Here is a 19831-nt window from a genome sequence, read left to right as displayed (position 1 = left end):
GTAGTGAAATTACACCAGATATGGCAACATTCATGCCCCCTTTTTTGTTACTTCACGACCCCCTAGGGGGGCACGCCCCACAGTTTGAGAACCGCTGCCCTACAGAGTTCTGAAGATGAAGCTTTAGGACTTTCTGTGGGGTAATTCCTAACCATAGAAGTTGTTCCAGGGATTGCCTAGTGGTGCCTTTAAATGGAGGCATAAAGCTGAACCTTGGCCAGAGAGCCTTTAGGGGTGGAATGGGTAGATTACTGAGTGACAGCAGCTCCCTGGCAGGGATGTAGTATGGCTAGTTGTACACGGGTAGTGAGGGATGAGAGTGTTAGATTGTTAATGCATGTTGTGTTCTTGTGCTGATTGTTCATGCCCATTGTGTTCTTGTGCTGATTGTCCATGCACGTTATGTTCTTCTACTGATTGTTCATGCCTATTGTGTTCTTGTGCTGATTGTTCACACATGTATTCTTGTGCTGATTGTTCATGCCCATTGTGTTCTTGTGCTGATTTTTCATGCCCATTGTGTTCTTGTGCTGATTTTTCATGCCCATTGTGTTCTTGTGCTGATTGTTCAATCCCATTGTGTTCTTGTGTTGATTGTTCATGCATGTTATGTTCTTGTGTTTTGTGTTTCTTACACTTATATCCCTTCTGCTCTCCTTTTGTGTTCTGATCTTTTTTGAACTTTTGGTTTTTGACAAGGGTGACACACACAATAAAACCATAGAGTAGATTGGTGAAATCACATGTTCATGAACATCATTGCATATAGACGATTTTTAACTTTTTTTCTTTTCGTAAACCTCTTATGGTGAATGATAAAAAAATAAATGTCAAAGTGAAGCAAGATTGAAAACTAATTGATTGATTTAATTAATCTAGATTGAGTGATATATTCTCTAAAGAAGAATAACAATGGGCTGACAACATCATGGTGCACCAAGAGTGTTGTCTTGTCCAAAATCATGTTGGGGTTAGGACCTCAAAGGTCCTATTTAAGAAGGACAGGGCAGTTCTCTAGACAGCCCACAAATAAATCTATGAGTTCACAAAGGTGACAGAGCATCACAAAGGCCAAAGTGTCTAGCCTAAACGTTCCTGTCCTTCTCTCAATTTCCTTATTCTCTTTTTAAATGTCCTTGTGCTGTGCTGGGTATGAGATTAGGTGACAAAATATGTTGTTACCCAGTGATCACACAGCAGTCTATTGGCTTTAAATTGATTTTACTTCTCAGTAATTCTCCCAATTGTATGAGACAAGTTTGCAATGGTCATTTAGCCTAAAATGCATGGTTTGGAATTCTAGAACAATGACATATTTGAAACATGTTAAGTTTACACGGACATTGAGTGACAATAAGAATAGTAATTTAGTGTACAATGTGCAGTGCATCCATTTAGATTATAATGCCCACGTAAATTCACTTACCATGATTTCACTGGACTTGTAGAGTTCAGAGATAAGAGTTCATTCAAGGATAGTACTTCAGGGGATACAAAAGGAAAAACTGCTTGAGTTTCAACATCTTCCTCACTGTGTTTGAAACAAAAACATATTCACTTGTTATTCATGCAATGGCAGTCAAATCATTTATTTACAAGCCAGTTCAGGGTTTTTAGTCTTAAGGCAGGTACCAAAGCCTGTTCAGGGTGCCAGTTGTCTGTGGGCCTTCCTCACTTATACACTTTTACACACACACACACAAACTTGTTCACATGTGGCCAGTTGTATGCACAAACATGACAACAGTGATTTACTCTTGGTCAGATATTAAAATGCAGCTCCAGAACACACATACTATACATCCTATTCATATAATACAGAGGAGCATTACATTCTGACTGCATTTCAGGAAATAAATATAGGCATTGCTCAAACAGATCAATAAATTAGAATGATTTCATTATGAAAGGCTGAATGGAGATCCTAACATCCAAGTCAAAGTGAGGGTGAAATCATTGACACAATACCTTTTGACATTTACCATGAGTTTATTTAGCTGGTGCCATTGCCTAAAGCGACTTCCATTCATTGTCTCACGTGCTGATCCAGTGCTGTGTTTCCAGTGCCAATCTCAGCAGAACTGGTTGCAACTTTGGATATATGGGCACACCAACACTCACTCATACTCGACCATGTTTGGAGTTACCAATGCATCTATCATGTTAAATGAGCTAAAGCTAAACCAATGCAGGCACAGTGAGAACATGCAAACTCTACCCAGACAGTGCTGGAGATTTAGACTGTACCACAGTGGGGTCCCCATATTAACTTAAACATCTTAATAACAGTTATTTACCCCATATTACCTAAAAATGAGCCACCTTCCCATCACCAGCCTTGTATTTTATTCTTTTGTGTTGTATCTTTTATGGTTCTTACTTCAGAAGATGGTGTACTAAAATGTATGTATGTGTGTATATATATATATATATATATATATATATATATATATATATATATATATATATATATATATATATATATATATATATATATATATATATATATATATATATATATATATATATATATATGGAAGAGAAGGTCTGTTACAGTTTGAATATTTGTAGTTAGAGATCCACAAAGCAAAAAAATAAGTCACGTATCTTAAAATAGTTTTTTTTACTCCTAAGCTTTTGACAACCTATCAGGTGTCATACATCAGTGGAAAATGATTAGACATACCGGAAACCAAAGGCAATATATATTAGATGAAGGGTGGGAATGGAAGGAGAGGATGCAAGGTGGGGTTGCAAGGTGGGTATGGTTAGTAAAGTGTAGTTCAGGAGGTGTTGGTTATAAAGTCTTTTTTATTATTTGGATGTTCTTCTTTTTAAATCTTCATATGCTGGTTTCAAGTCCAAGTGTCTGCTAATGGCATTTTGATTAGAGAACCAAGATTCAACCATCTCTCTGGCACACTTAGCATTGGCCCTGAATTTTACTTTCACAGTGTCCCAGTTAAAAATGTGTCTGGAGGAGCTTGTGTGTGTGTAAATCAGAGACCATGAGTCTTTCCTTCTGATGGCATTGCAATGTTCCTGTATACGTGTTGTGCTATGACGCAAGCCGTACCAACATGCCACAATAATAAGGGAGGGTGTGGTAAGTGCAGTGAGGGCCAAATCTGGAGTCGATTGTTTGTTGATGACTGCTTACTTAGGCATTGTTTAATTAATATCGTTTGATATTTCCCTTGGTGTTTTGACCTTTTTGAGCACTTTTTTCACCTTTTTCACTTTCAACACTACATTTACAGGTTCTATGACCCTTTGGTGGCTTCAGGTAACCCTCATATACTCTAAGCTCACTACTGATGATTATTCTTTCTTAAAGTGGCACTACACAGGCAGTTCCTTTGTCTTATGTCATGCCAATGCCCTGCCCCATTGCCACTGGCATTGTGATAGAAAGACATTGATGTGCTATAGTGAAACAATTCCAACACCCTATTTACACAGAATCTAATTCAAGCACATTTTAAGCCTAGCTGTCAGTTACATTGACACATAACGGTTTGAAATTAATTTTTTCTCATTGTTTATACAAGGACACACATAATAGTAGTTATATCTAATCCCGTCAATTTTTTTATTAAGAATCTAAATGTTTACAGTAAACCATTAAGTTGAGCATGCAATATTTAAATTGTATATTGAAACATAATCAAACTAAACAGTGCAGCTTGTCAGTGTAGTGACATCTACAAACAATTTCACAAAGAAGATCGAAATAAAAGTCTGCAGCATACTGTATAGAGCACGGCTCAGCACATACCGTAAAAAGCGACGTCCCTTAGAGTCATTTCAAAATGGCAAGCTGACAGGAAGCGCACATTTACTTTGATGCAGCAAAGAAGAGAGCTAAGAAAATTGGTCACAAAATGCAAATGATGTAAGGCGCTTATCAACAGCATCATTTGCATGGCTGAATGGACTAATTGAGTGGCATGGGAATTAAACTGAACAAGTATTTGTTTATTCGGAGAAGTTACTGCTTTTTTGCTTCAATGAGTGAAGAAATTATAGAAAAGCAATTATAAAAATATAAAAGAAAATTTAATTTCTTTCTTGAAAGGTTAGGATTGTTAGTGTGTGTTACATCTCCTAGGTAAAAAATGGGGATTCATTCTATGGCACGATAGATTTAAAATTCTGATCCTGATTAAATCTTTACCCAGGTTGCTGATATAGGAATAAACATTTGATTATGTTGTGGAAATCACTCTGGATGGTATCCAGCTAACTGAAAAAATTAATGAAATGCCTATGCAAATTGTATTAATAGGGCATTAGGTTAGGTAGGTTTGGTAATCTTTACTGTCCCAGATGGAAATTTGCAGTAAGAATGTACAAAAACAAAACGCATTGTTACACAGATTCAAGAAAATAAGCCAAGACACTGACAACCAGTGTTATCATAAGTACACACACTCATGAATCATTACCTTAAACAGTGCACAAAAATAATAATTTAGCATTTAGCCAAATCTCTGCAAGTAGCAGAATTCAAAATGCTTATAGCTCAAGGAATAAAAAAGTTCTTCAATCTGTTGATCTTAAATCTAGAAAACCTAAATCCGCAGCCTAACAGCAACAGTTGAAGTTTAGAGAAAAGAGAACGGCTACTGAGATAGAATCAAGTTGGCCTTCTTTCTGACCTGTTTGAAATACAGCTCAGCGACAGAGGTCTGCTACAAACCAATAATTTTACTGCTAATTTTTACAGTGTTGTTATGATGGTTTATATTCTTAATGCTGAGGTTGCCAAACCATCATGCTGAGGTTGGTGCACCCTGAGTCAACAGGATAGCATGGCATAGACTCTGAACGTGCCTAGACTGAAGGGATACAACTGCTTCATTTGATGTTTTGATAATGGAGTTACCAAACACTTCAAATCCCCCTTTAGTGCTCAGTGTGGAGATGGATGACCTTACATTGTAGTTTACATCATTGTCGTGCTATTTCACCATTCATTTACCACTTAAGCCCTGGACATGTGTGCATGGCCACCATGGGTGAACCCATTATTATCTAGATAGAAGAGTAACATAGTTACTTAGAATTGATTTTTATATATTGGAATTTACCTTAGTAGTCAGGATACCAAAAACCATCGCAAGACCCTGTATCTCTCACCATAACCAGCACTGAGAACCCTTCACTGTGGGATTCAAACATTTAGGCCTACACGGCACAACTTCTAGTAGGAGGGAATGTCAAATTTGACAACAGCAGTTACTGATCTCCTCACCCCAAGGATGTCACATTACACAGTTAGAAATCACAAGGGAGGTTAGACAATTTTGTCATGACTTCCCAACAAAATTTTAAATTTCCAAAATATTGCACAACTTGCCACATTCTGACAGGGAATAGCAGGCTGTCTGACGGCGGCACTGCTACACAAAGGCTTTCCAGATATAGCAAAATTAGTTACAGTCTCTGCTGTTTTTTATTTTTCAATTTTGTTGTGGTACAGCAAACACAATACATCAGAAGGATGAGACTGTCTTCAGTTTGCACAATCCAAAACACCCACGTTCCTTATTCCTCGTGCCTTTATTGTATGAATTAGTACTTCCGGCTGAGTACTTATTGGTTGTGAGCACTCACACACACAGAGCTCATCCCTGTGACTTAAGGCAAAATCTAATCGATTTGATTTCATTGGTGCAGTCACAGACTAGTTGGACTGAGTCACAGGGTATTGTGATGGACGGCCGGCAGCTCAACCCAGACAAAACCCCCAGGACGCTAGATGGCGACTTCCCTGCAGCTTGGCGGTGCCCCAGATTCCCGCAGGGCACTATGGGAGATGGAGTTTGGCTTCACAGCCCTGCTGGGTACCATGGGTGCCGCCAGGGGACGCTGCAGAGATACACGGGGATTTCTGTTTCCAATATAGCCCGGAAGTACTCCCAAGTCATGGGGACAGAAGGACAGAAGTACTTCCGGGCTGAAGAAAATGCAAGTCTCCATCTGACCCAGAAGTGCTGGTGAATCACATGGATGGAAGGACAGAAGCACTTCAGGGTCAAGGACTATATAAAGGATTAGTGGCGACCCAGCAAGAGAGCCGGAGTTGGGAGGGAGTGTGACGGAGCTGCTGGGAGGAGAGAATTGTTTAATTATTGCATTATAATTATAGTTATTGCCTGTTTGTTGTGGTGGAGGTGCTTTGGGCCACTATTGCGAAGAAAGTAAAAAATATTCTTAGTACTTTTAACCTGTGTCCAGTGTAGTTGTCTGTTGGGGAAAAGGTGAGCAATAGTGCCACCTAGCGTTCACTTTGTGACAGTATATTAAAATACACTGTTGTTCACAGGATTACATCTTGACAGCCCCCTAAATGAAGTCAATGACTGTAGTGTGAGAGGGCCTTATGATGAAGGATGTCTCTTCTGACCCACTAAGTCTTTTACACTGCCCTGCTGTCTACCCATATGAGTAGATTTTCACAAGTAATACAGGGTTTATGTAATGCCAACCAAACCACAGTGTTCTTCCCTCACTGAAGTTCTCATTGGATTGTTTTTCATGAAACGTCCTGCTCCTACTGTGGAAACAGATGATTCAGAGCTGAGTATCTGTCCTTCTCATGTCTTAAATCAGTGTAGGACATCACAATCAAGTGGTTTGTTATTTCATCCCACGTTGCCCCAGATGATGATTTCTTTGTTTCTGACTTCCATGCCTACATGAGTAATCACTTTTGCTCAGGAAATTTCAGCAACCTAAGCATTTTTCATGACTGACCAGACAAATGTATTCTGCTGATGAAGACCATGTTCAAAGTGTCTCAGAGCAATAAGCAATTGGGCCTGTCAATGCATTTTTATACATGACCATAATGAACTGTTAATGGATTAATTATATCAGTCACTTAATTTGTGAAGATTTATTTGCTCCCAATAAAATTTGTGTTCCTCATTTACTGAAGAGGTTCCTTCATTTTGTATTTTATGTCAAATTATGCCAATTAACTTCCAGCTTCTACATCTTCACACACATCTTTCATTAGCTAGTAGTCTTCCTACACCTCTGAAGTCAGTTCTGAGAAGCTGCACCTCTTATCTGCTGTTACTAGGCAACTCTAACTATTTAGTGATCATGCATTTGGTTTTTGATTTCTTGATATAATAACTGCTCTATTTTGAACTACGACTACAATCTGGGGGATTGTTTGGCAATCAGATGTAATTGAACTTATGGTTACAAACTTGGCTTATTTGATTTATGTTTATTCTCCTGGTTCCTTTTTCAATCCATCTGCTCTGCAAATTGGGATTTGAATTTTGCACTTTGGCGATTGATTTTTCTGAATTTATTTTCATTAGTGACCCCTTCCCAAACTTTGATCTCTCCCTCTCTCTTGGCCTTTCCCAAAATATCCTTTTCATTCCCTGTCAATTCTGCAAAGTTAAGGCATTTTGACTTGCCATTTCTACATCGTTAAACACATCTTTCATAAGCTAGGCCTCAGAAGTCAGTTCCCCAAACCAAGCCTATCGCCTGTTGTTGCTGGGCAACTGTAATTATTCAGCAGTCATGTGACCCTCAGCATATTTTCATAGGTATCCTGATGCATAGCAGAGCTCAGTTAATGAATCTGACAGGCTATTGTTACTTTCTTTGACTCTTTATTGTCTTTTTGGTATTCATGCCCTTTGCCTGAAAATTTTCACACCTTTGGCTTGCATGTATATTTTTTTTAACATTCCTGCATTTTGATCACACCCTTGCTCTCCCTTGTAAAGTATCTTCTGTTAACAGTCCTGGTTGTTGGCTCTGTTTCTCACCTTAGCTCCTTGCTAGTTGCTACTAAAATCCCTAAATTAAAAGATTGCCATCAGTAGCTCTTAATGCTCATTGTCCAGCCTCATTAATGGTCCTGCACTTAAAGGATCAACAATTATGTGAAACACACTCACAGGCAAGGACAGGACAGTGCCAGGCATGACATGGAGGCATAAGCGTATTTTGTTAATGCAGGGAACTTGTTTTTCTAGTTTTGACATGTATCAAGGTATTGCAATTCTTGTCTGCAGACCTGGATGATTAAATTATTTTTTTATATTTATTGTGTGTAAAGAGTCACCCCCAGGACCAGTTTAATAAATGTTAGGGTTACTTAATTAAAGTCATTTGAATACGTTTTTGTATTTTTTCTACTTTACCTCATGACCAAGCAATTGTTTGGTGGATTTTCATCTGAGTCTTTTGACTGAACCTAAAATTTATGGAGATTTGTATAAACTTAGATTTTGTTACAAAAAGCACTGCAGGCTTTGTGGCTTTGATCTTTAGACTTTGAATTTGTTATGATTGTGTGTCGTATTGAATGTTTAACTTCTGCACTTAAAAATATTGCTGTTAAAACTTTTGGAGTTGCTGAATCCAAAGTGTTTATATATTTTCAGGATTTAGTTTAATGTATAAGTAGTTTATAAATTTCTCTGTCTTTCTCAAGTGCCATCTTGAGGTGTGGTAGCCACCGCATTTCTAAGGGTTTAATAAGCTGATGACTGCTGTGACAATACAAAAGGTTATGCTTGGGTGTTTTCTGATCATCTGAGACTTGACTAAAATTAGTGCAAGTAGTTTTAGTTTTTGGTTCCTTGTGCCCTTTACAGGCATTTGGGGGTCCCCCAACAAGGTTGACTGAGGTAAGCACTACCATTCCAGGACGGAAGGGGGCACCATCACTAACAGTATTCTTTACCTTTTCCACAACCCAAAGTAGATGCCCAGTGAGGACACTTCTGCACGGCTGTGACATCCAGAACAAACCCTACCCCACCCGGTCACTTTGCCATATAAAGTGACAACCAAGGAAGGTTGTGTCTGAATGCCTACCAGGATCCGAATCCTTTAAGCACTACAAAGCTGAGAGAGGAACAAGAGCTGAAAGCGCCTTTGGTTTATTTTGAATCAGCATTTTTTTCCCTTGTGCATTACTTACTTGTTTTGGTTTAACATTCTATTTTTTTGTTATTATTAAATGGTGTTACCATGGAGGTCCCCTAGCATTTCTTCCAGCTCCCAACTTCTTCCTTTCCGCTGGTCACACTTGGTTTAAAGACATTTCTGTTTTGAACTACGACTATGATTTAGGGCTTTAATTTTTGGATTGGCTATCAAATCTAATTAAAATTATGATTACAAATGTGGCTTGTTATCTGACCCCTTTATGGACTTTGATATCTCCCGCTCTCCCTTGGTCTCTTCCAAAAAACACGTCCCTTTGTGTCCTGGTTAATGCTCCATATTTTAAGAATTTGGACATTTTCCCATCTTCACCATCATTGTTACATCTTTTTAACGGCACCAACATTTTCTTACTTCACATTGTGCCAGTTACTTGACGTCACATGACATGGAAGTCATGTGACAGGTTTTGTCATCACACTACTCCATTCTTTCGCACTCTTATTAGTGTTAGAGCAAGCTAAAAGCTTTGTTTCCTTGACGTTGCTCCTCATTTGTGTTTATGGTTTTGTTGATCAGTTCTACTTGTCCTCCACCTCAGGCAACCACATTCTGCCCAAATGAGGTGAAAATGAGGTGTTATGTGTATTAGTAAAGGAGGAAGAATTCTTAATGTAAAATTATTGGTGTTTCTGTCTTTTTTATTGCCACACTACTTAGTAAGTTGCTGCTCTGGTAACCACTTTTGCAATTCAAACCTAATGAAGATTTTGCATTTCCTCATCTTTGCACATATGGTGAATGACATTTTGCATTATTACTTGACAAGTTTATTATATCATTCTGTACAGAAGGGAATCTAATATTGTGGGGGGAAGGGGAAATACACAATAAAATGCTCTGCAAAGCCCATGTGCTTTTATATTCTGAGGTACAGTGTGGACTCAAAAGTACACCTGTCAGTTTATCATTTAGTTTTATTAGCCCAGCTTTCCTTGAGAAGCCATATATGACATTAAAGGAAACTGACACTGATGATTTTTTCAGTTTTTTAACAGCAGGTAATAAAAGATACGCAATTAGTTGGGGCATAAACAGACCTTTGAAGATCAGGCTGAACGGCAGTGAATAGAAGAGCCATCCACTATCACAATTCAGACCTCTGGTGCTTTCACAGTTATAAATAAGCAAAGAGGGTCTTTTGGGTAAATTTGCTTACCTTGACTTAAATTTCTTCTTTGTGGTTGTAGAAGCTGTCTGGAGACTCTGACTCCTTTCATGGGTAGAAAGCTCTTGATTTCGGTACATCACAGATTGAGTGGCCATAATAGCAGTGTAGCTTAATCTGTTCAAATCAAAAAGTGTAGATAGACATTTCATGAGATGTGCAGCAGTTGGGGTAGGCTTTAAGGGGCAGTAGCATCTTCCCCTAAATTCAGTTCAGTTTTAGCACTAGACTGTAGCTAAAAAAATCCCATGCACAAATAATATGTCATTTTTCAAAGCCGATATTACAATTACTCTGTCATTTCTGCGTTACTAGCAAAATATATAAATATGCGTGCATAGACATGTTTCCAGTACAAGAGTCTGTCAAGCTCTAATAAGTCCTGTCGAGGATAATGTGCCATTTTATTTTAAAGTAATGGCTAAACTGTAGCTGGATTTCAAATATTCCAAAATGAATAATGTAAATCAAATATATTGCAGCCACCAAAGAATAAATTAAAGAAGCATCAAGTGATTCCTAGCTGAACTAGTCAGAACATTTATATTTATTTCATTTATTATTTATATTTATTCATCCATTCATTCATGTTCATGGGAAAATGTATCATCAGATACAAAGCAGGCAGGTGATGCCAGCCCACCGCTGGCCATACTCACCTACAGTTACTTCTAACGGACCAACTTAAAGTAGTCAATTGACTAGACGTGATTATTATTAGGAGATGGGTAGAAAACAAAGCACCCGGAGAAAATCTGCATGAATGTAAGGAGAACGTACAAACGTAACACTGACATCCGCCTCCAGAATTGCGAGGGAGCAACCTCAATTACAATGGATGACTATTATTCTTTCTGAGCATATCTTACAGATTTTGTCCTGTAGAATTTTAATTTTCCATCATTTTCTATTTATTTTTTTGGGTTGAGGCTTGTAATTTTTATTTTTTATTGAAGGCACTGCCTACTAAAGGAATTGCTATAAGCTGACCATCCATTGTTTTGAGGCGTGTTCCCAGAAGTCATGCCGATTACATCTTCTGAAATGATATTTGAAACAACAATGAATCAACTTGCCATATAGTCCAGCACCACATGGCTTTCATTGTTCACTCAAGACCAGGGGTTCCCAAACATTTTTAAGCCAAGGACCCCAGAAACATTGTACTACCTGGTCAAAACACCCAATAAACCCAATGCTGCAAAGTTGGGCATGATCTTGAATTTGGTTTCTGCTAACAGCAGATTTTGGACAATAGCAGACCTACTATTCAGAGCAAATGCTCAAGTGTAGCAGACGTTAGATGAATATACTGTATGATCAAATATCACGATAGACCAGGGTACTCAAGCTTTTTTTGTGGCATACCAATGGCAGGAACTGATATGATTGGTAAGTACAGAATTTTTAGTAGGCACACCTAAAGTTGGTATTACTTTAAAACCCCACTCCCCAATATTGCATTTGGGAATTTTAATGAGAGATTATTGATAGCTGTTTTGTGGGTGTTTGAGTTATTTTCATTTTCCTGGTATATACCAAATACTTTTTTTAACTGATTAATTTAAAAACAGTAATGTAATTTGATATGGAATAAATAAAAGCCTTTCCTTGCTTTGAGGGTTGGTGGCAGGATTGACACTCCAGCCACTGTAAAAAAACTCACACTGTTCCACTCCATTCAAACTAGTGTGGTGCTGAGGTGTCACCCATTGCACGACTGCACTTGGCTCTTAATTTGGGATCCTGAGGTGATTCGTCGTGTGATGGGTGCAGCAACGTGCTGTATCAGTACATGCTCCCAACATCCTCCTCGTACTTTCAATACTTTACATTTGCAAAAAGTCGCCTATGAATTCTTGATCAAAGTCACAAGTTACATACTATGTACAATTAAAAAAAAAAAAAAACAGAAAAATAACTCACAAATGTTTTCAAGCCAACATTCAGCCCGTTTCCATATTTATTTTTTAAAGAAGGTCAAAAGTTACCAAACGCGACCAATTCTGTGCAAAACAAAAGCTTTTTGCCTTTAAATAATATTAGTAACACGAAAATGAAATGTTAGATATCTGCGTGTTGTTATTAATAATTGTTACTACTTGTCTTTCTTCCTTGTCATTTGAAAATGATAATACAGCAAATACGTTTACCAAAACTAAAAATATTGCAACATTGGCAGACTGAGTCTCTAGATAGATAGATAGTAAATATTGGTGCGAGAGTGAGACGTTTTGTGGGCTGCTTGTTTCAGGGTGAGAATAACAGCACTGACCTGTTATGCCAAGTATCCACTGGTTTTGGTGCGGTGTTCCCAGATAGTCTCCATCCTGGCACTGGTCAGCTCAAAGAGGGAGCTGCTACCATGGACCCCACTGGCAAGAATTGGTGGTGGATACAGAATGCAAAATGGTCCAAGAGACAAGAGTGGAGACTCACTGCATAGGCACCATGAGATGGAGCGATGGAATTGAATTGTAGCCTAGCATGGAGACTCGGGCTCAGCAGTTGTGTAACTGATGGTCCATTTTAACTGCCTCTTCTTCATCTTATTCTGTGTCTCCTCGCATATCACCTGGCAGCTCTATGCATACCACACCATCTGAGAACTGCGGCACTAGTTTATTAAGACATTAATACAGGACTGTACTTTCAGACAACGATTGCAAAACATGTTCAGTTATGTATATTTAAAAGCTACATGAGACAATTTCATAACAGTCTTCAGAATTGTAAGTGCTGTGCAACCCCCTCAAACATAATGGTCCACAGCTTGAAAATTACTTCTCTGGATAGAATTTAAAATTGCTTTTGTTTAGATCTCCTTGTTACAAAGATTTGCCTAAGAACTTTTGATTTAGATTTTTGCTTCATGTTTTACTTTAGCTGTCCGATCTTTATCTTTTAGTATTGCCCCCCACTTGTTCTTACTACATTTTATCTTCTGGTTAACGCTGTATTTATAATCCTATATAAAATGGCATCACACCATTCTCTGCATCCAAGTTTTTAGATATCAAACCAAATCTTTACAGGCATGTAGTTATTTCAAAAAAACTTTAGGGAATTAGGGTTTTGCCCGTTTTTCTGGTAACGATTTCTGCCCAGCATTTTGGTTTATGTATTTTTAGTTTTAATTTCACCTCTGGATTTTGATCCACTTCCATGTTTTTACATCAATTTTTCTTTTATCTTGTGCCCTACATTGTTTGCTTTCCAACCGCAGACAGGAAAGCACCAAAGCAAGAGAGCAAAACCGTGCTCACTAAAAAGTAATTGTTTGACTTCAAAATGTGCCAAGAGATAGTACAAAAAACTTGAAGATTTAAAGATACAAATGTCTTCCACTTAACAGAAGAATTCTAAGATGGCAGAAAAGCAGCACAAACAATCAACTAAACTGCATTTTTATTAACAAGATGTGACTTTCAGCAGACAGGATCTGCTTGAAACAAAAGCCTGAAGGCACTGCTGCTTTCCGTTTTCAGAGATAAAGTCTTAGGGGGGACCTCTCACAGATGGAATAACCTATTTACAGGACATGGTGGCACAGACTGACCTCATCTGTAATCCTATACATGTCTTTAAATTAACATTGATGTAACACATGGTGTGCCCTTAACTGAGCCCATAATGTCACCAATGTGGATTTGGGATCACCATATGCCAGTAGAATCAAGATGAATCATAAAAAGTCTTCTTTAACAAATAACATGAGAAAAATGCTTCAGGTTTGGCTCTTGTATGCATCCATATGTCAGTTTGATTGAGCAAAAAAAAATTGTCATGGCATTAAGAAGTGCTAATCGCACTTTTTATTTTTAACAGATTTGACTTTGGCATCATGAATATTGGAGAGATGGCCAATTCACTCTCCAAAACTCAACGGCGTATTTGTAGTAGAAGGGTTGGAAATGAACGGCACCACAAACTGCAAAATTTCATCATACGTAGCAGCTGTGAAAGGATGCTTGCAATTGCAAAATTTCTAAAGAAGAACTTATTCAGAACTTGCCTTTACAAAATACGCTATTAAAATTTCACATGAAAATAAATAATATACAGAATTGGAAACAACTCCCTACTCACCACAATCCTATTCTATTCACCGTTGCCAAAATGTACAGTGGTCTCTAGCAGCGGCTTGTGGGCCGCACAGATAATAATCACACCTGATAAATTTTTATTACTTCTTTGTTTGGCTGCTGCACACTATGTTGTAATTTTTAATAGACCGATTTTTTTAACTGATATAGTCCAAAATGTACCCCCTGCTTTCTAGTCAAGTAGTTAAGTAGTCTTCCTATTCTAACAATATGTACGCATTTGAAATACAACCATGAACAAGTTCACACTCTCTGATTTAAAAAGCACACAGAGATCCAGACAACCAATTTCCAAGGACGTTTACTATAACGCAGAGTCTTAGGGAGCTTGAACACAGCAGAACTATGGGCAAGGTAGGAGCAATGGGATGCCACATTCCATCACATGTCTCCACTTGCTCATGTGGAAGCAAATATCAGCCATCCAAACCAACAAAACTTCAAAATGTGAGAGTAAGCAGGTGCACCCAAAGAAACTCCACACAGAGAGATGGTATTTATTTATGACGTGAACGGTGTAAACAGATCAAGATAATATTCACTAAGAGATAAAACCGCAGGCTTTGATTGGACTATAACAGACTGAGATGAACATACCAGGTCAAGATATTCCCTACAAGTCTCTAGCTACTTATGTGAATTTTCAGGCTTTCCCAGGCTAAGGCTTGTCAATAGGTACAGGTCAGGTTGGGGAGCATGCACTGGTACAGCGTGTTGCTGCACCCACCTCATGACAAAACAGCCTGGGATCCTGGTTGGCAACCAAAGACAGACACGCGGTCCAGTCCCAGCCTCTGGAAATGACCATCTGTCTGCCACAGCCAAATGTTACATGGGAGTCCCCTTGGCCTAGTCCAGCCACTCAGGTCCTCAACAATGAGCCGGATCACCCTTGGGGAATTGCGCCACATGGCTGTAGTGCCATAACTGACACTCCCTCACAATGCAGGTAATGTGCCTTATTCAGGACTCCATGAGCAACCGCTCATTCGATGCAAAATCAAACCAGCAGTACCCATGGATTCTCCAAAGAGACACAGTACCGAAGAGGATGCCCTATCCTCGAAAGAGACAAACCCATCAGAGTCTTAATATGTACAGGCCTGTTGAGGATCAGAACTGGTATGGTACTGAGGTCGCCCGCTGCACGACAGCACTTGGGTCCCAATTTGAGGAGGCCCATCAGGGTAGGCGTGTAGAACATCTTGTCTCTCTAGCATGATGAATAGGTACAGAGTGTTTAAAAAGTATTCAACCCTTTGGAAGTTTTCATATTTTATTGTTATACAGCATTGCATCACAGTGGATTTAATTTGGCTTTTTTTGTTATTGATCAACAGAAAAAACACTCTTTAATGTCAAAGTGAAAACCGTTCTCTGAAAAACGGTCCAATTTACTTACAAATAATCACAAAATAAGTGAATGCAATAGTACTCACCCCCAATAACATGACACACAAATGTCTTTGAATCAATTTAAATCAGTCATTAAGAAATGGACAGAGTATGGCAGAGCTGTAAATCTGCCTATAGCAAAGTGTCCAAAGAAATTAAGTGATTATGCAAGAAGAAGACAAGTGAGGGAGACAACCAAGAGGCCTATGATAAATTTGAAGGAGTTACAAGTTACAGTGGATAAGAGTGGAGAGACTGGGCAGATAATAACCGCTGCCCAGGTGCTTCACCAGTCACAGCTTTATGAGAGAGTGGCAAAGAGAAAAGACACATGTGACATCTTGACTAGAGTTTGCCAGAAGACACATGGGAGACTCTGAGGTTAGCTGGAAGAAAGATCTATGGTCAGATGTGTCCAGGTGTACCTTAGACTGTTTGTTGTACTGTAAGTCAGATGTTATCAATAGCACACCATTCCCACCGTAAAGCATGCTGCTGAGATGCAGGACCTGCTGAAGTGAAGCAAGTCTTCAGAGGGACAAATGCATGAAACGAAATACTGGGAAGGAGAAGCAGTCTGCAAGAAACCTGCACGCTAGGGGAATTTTTTTCCAGACTGAAGCCAAAAGTGCATAGGAATGCCTGCAGAGAAACATTGTGAATATCCTGGATTGACCTCGTCAGTGTTTGTGGCTGGACTTGAAAAAGGCTCTTTGCTCACAATCCCTATGCAATTTGACACGGCTTGAGAAGTTTCATTAAGAAGAATAGGGACAAACTGCAGTGTTCAGATATTCAAAGCTGATAGAGACCTGTGCAAACACATTTAAAACCTGGAGTGTTCCTTTTGTCTTCATTGTGTAGATTAGACCACCATTTTGACTCATGACAAGTGGGACCTTCCAGATAAGGTGCATTTATACAATGATCAGTTGAAACCCCACGACTACAGACAACTGACCTCCATTGAACTAATTCTGTGACTTCTAAAACCAACTAGCTTCACCAGTAATGATTAATTTGTGTCATCTTAAAGGGAGTGAATACTTATGTGATCAATTATTTTGCCTCTTACAGTATATTGGTAATTAATTGAGATCATTTTTCAGAGATCTGTTTTCACTTTGACATTAAGGAGTCTTTTTGTTGGTCAGTGTCAAAAAGACAAATTAAATCCAGGGTGATTAAATGTTATCTACTGTTCTACAATATAATAAAACACTAAAGTATATGTGTGTGTGTGTGTGTGTGTGTGCGTGTGTGTGTGTGTGTGTGTGTGTGTGTGTGTGTCCAGTCCCTATGACCAATCTGATTGGTCAGTTTGGCTTTGGTGACACAATCGAAAGGGAAATGGCAAGTGAAAGACACATGAGGAGGAGTGAAGGCTTAGGAGGCATGCTGAGAGTCACCTTCAAAAACAGGACATATAAAAGCAGTCAGGAGACAAGCAAGGCACCTAAAAATGACAGAGTCTGTGAAGGAGGCTATATGAGTACATGCTTGATAGAGGAGGTACTGGTCAGGAGAGATTCAGACATACAAGGATTCCGAGGGAAGATACTGAAATTACACACAGGGCAAGAGATAGCAAACGTTTTTTACATTTTTTCTATGACCTAATTTAACAAAAAATGTGAAAACTTCTTCAAGGGGTGAATACTTTTTATAAGCTCTATAGAACCCTTACAGCATGTACTGAGTCTTCCGAGAGTGGGCACCCCCTTTGTGGAAATGGGATATCTTCATTATATGCCCAAACCACACAAGCTGACTCTTCTTCACCCAGAGGAGTAGCAATTCAACTCTGATTTTACTCCGGTATGACTGAGCTCTTCAACCTTATTATAGAGAATGAGTTTAAAGGTCCTAATGGCATTCTAACTGCTCTTTTGGTCACTATACACAGCTTGTGACCATAGGCGAGAATAGGGATGTACAGTAGATTGATCGACAAATCAAACGCTTCATCTGAGGACTTCCCACTTCACCAGAACAATCTAGAGAAACTTGCTTCAGCTACACCAGTTTGTTGCTCACTTTTCCAATGATTCCCATCTCACTCGTGGATAAGACCTAGAGATACTTGAATTCGTCACTTAGGGCAGCTGCAGGGAGGAAGTCACTTTTTTCCAGCAGAGGTGGTGACCTCTGATATAAAGGTGCTAATTAACTGGCTGCCTGAATTGGGTAAGTGTGTCAGAAAATGAATGAAGGAGTGAATGAATAATTTGCATCCTAACCAAATCACACTGAGCTCCAATCTGTTCCAGTGCATGCTGGAGATCACAGTATGAAAAGTGTACATGGACAATGTCATGAACTGGATGCTTGCCATGTCCCGGTTGTGCCGTGATGTCATGTCCGTGAATGATCTTAATGTACAATTAAAATATCCACAAATGCCACAGCAGTTTCTTTCTTTGAGCCAGTGAGCTTTGTGATTTATGCGTCTGCAGCAGTGCACAGGCTCTTACAGGTAATATCAAGAACAGTCTGTCAAGGTCAGCTTGTGACTTCGCAAAGTCAACATATGTTTCATCCATCCATCCATCCATTTTCCAACCCGCTGAATCCGAACACAGGGTCACGGGGGTCTGCTGGAGCCAATCCCAGCCAACACAGGGCACAAGGCAGGGAACCAATCCTGGGCAGGGTGCCAACCCACCGCAGGACACACACAAACACACCCACACACCAAGCACACACTAGGGCCAATTTAGAATCGCCAATCCACCTAACCTGCATGTCTTTGGACTGTGGGAGGAAACCGGAGCGCCCGGAGGAAACCCACGCAGACACGGGGAGAACATGCAAACTCCACGCAGGGAGGACCTGGGAAGCGAACCCAGGTCCCCAGATCTCCCAACTGCGAGGCAGCAGCACTACCCACTGCGCCACCGTGCCGCCCACATATGTTTCAGTCAAAAATAAATCAAAATAATTATTGTTAAATATATGATTTGCATTATCTGTATGCAGTTAGTTCATTGGACATGCATGCAGATACAGGAAGAAGATTGCATTCCCACATTAAAAAGTTGTGCAGTATCTACTGTACATTCTACAATTCATAAAAAATGAAATTTTCATGACTTGTATTTTTATTCCCCATGGATGACTAGAAAGGCCAAAGTTGAACACAACTTCTATTAATTCTGAATTCACTCATACCAGAAAGAAAATCACTTTTTGGTGATTTATACATTAAGTTAATGAAGGCATATCTAAGATTAGTGAGTCTTTTTCATTTAAAATTTCAAAGGGTCATGAACTATCATTAGCTTGGTTTTAAAAAACACTTGCAGATCATTAACTTGTAGACCTCTAGATAATAGGGCAACCAGCAGGCAACACGTAACTTGACATGCTGCTTTATATTAAGATACAGCACTTGAACCCTTTGGCCCAGCAATGAGTCCAGCTGACAGAAATCCATCCTTTAGCTCCCCATGCTTCAGAAAAAGGTGACATGTGTGAGTTAAAACGTAACCTCTCTTCATTTAAATTGGGTTTGCTTCACTGTGGAAAAGTTTCCCAAGCCTGATGTCGTCTTATACACATTTGCTGAAATATTTCAAAAGGAGAGCAAAGCGACAAGAAAGAATGAAAAGATACTCACTGTTGAAACGGCGTAAAAGTCCAGTCTTTAGGGAGCAGAAGTGACTTGTTGTCCTCGGGAAATACAAAGGACGAGGCTGCAGTCCCCTCACAGCTGATGACATCAGATACAGAAAAACCTCGCTGACAAAGAATTCAGTTCATGCTACACATCCAACAGAAGGTGGTAAATATAGCATCCCTGCTTAGCCACCCCTTGTGAGCAAATAAGCTGTTAACTAGTAAAGTTCGACAAAACCCTCCCTAAAGTGTTACACTAACTTGGAATGTTCAAAGGCAAAAATAGCAGCAGGATGGAAGGCTGCTGCCTCTTAACTTGAGGAGTTTGGGTACAGTTAGTGACTTGGTTTGTAGGTACTTCTGTTTCCAGCCACATTCTAAAGACAGACGTGCCGGATTGTTTACTAAAATTGGTCCAGTGTGGGTGTGTGTCTTAGTGTGCCATGAGATAGACCAGCATCCCTGACGAGCTTGTGACTGTAGACTGTGGCTTCATGCAGTGATTGAAAAAGTAAAAAAAAAATGAATGGATTATCTATCTATCTATCTA

The 19831-nt window shown here is 39.2% G+C and overlaps 1 protein-coding gene across 2 annotated transcripts in view; it reads right to left on the bottom strand.

The window, feature by feature from the left end:
- The window catches only part of myom3 (myomesin 3), a 293178-nt gene extending 273680 nt beyond the window's left edge, over nucleotides 1–19498 (bottom strand). Inside the window, exons 1-3 of one of the 2 annotated variants that reach the window (XM_051919078.1) lie at nucleotides 19283–19498; nucleotides 10154–10279; nucleotides 1427–1531 (exon numbers count right to left, since the gene is read on the bottom strand). In XM_051919078.1, coding sequence (XP_051775038.1) covers nucleotides 1427–1531; nucleotides 10154–10260 — 212 coding nt within the window. In that variant the 5' untranslated portion in view covers nucleotides 10261–10279; nucleotides 19283–19498. The remainder of the gene's footprint in view (nucleotides 1–1426; nucleotides 1532–10153; nucleotides 10280–19282) is intronic. The other variant, XM_028819087.2, reaches the window with a different exon arrangement.
- Between the last annotated feature and the right edge of the window lie 333 nt (nucleotides 19499–19831).

This window comes from Erpetoichthys calabaricus, chromosome 14 (genome assembly GCF_900747795.2).
Source record: "Erpetoichthys calabaricus chromosome 14, fErpCal1.3, whole genome shotgun sequence".
Lineage (NCBI taxonomy): Eukaryota > Metazoa > Chordata > Cladistia > Polypteriformes > Polypteridae > Erpetoichthys > Erpetoichthys calabaricus.
Note: the sequence above shows the minus strand (reverse complement) of the source record. Positions and strands in the feature narration are given on the sequence as shown.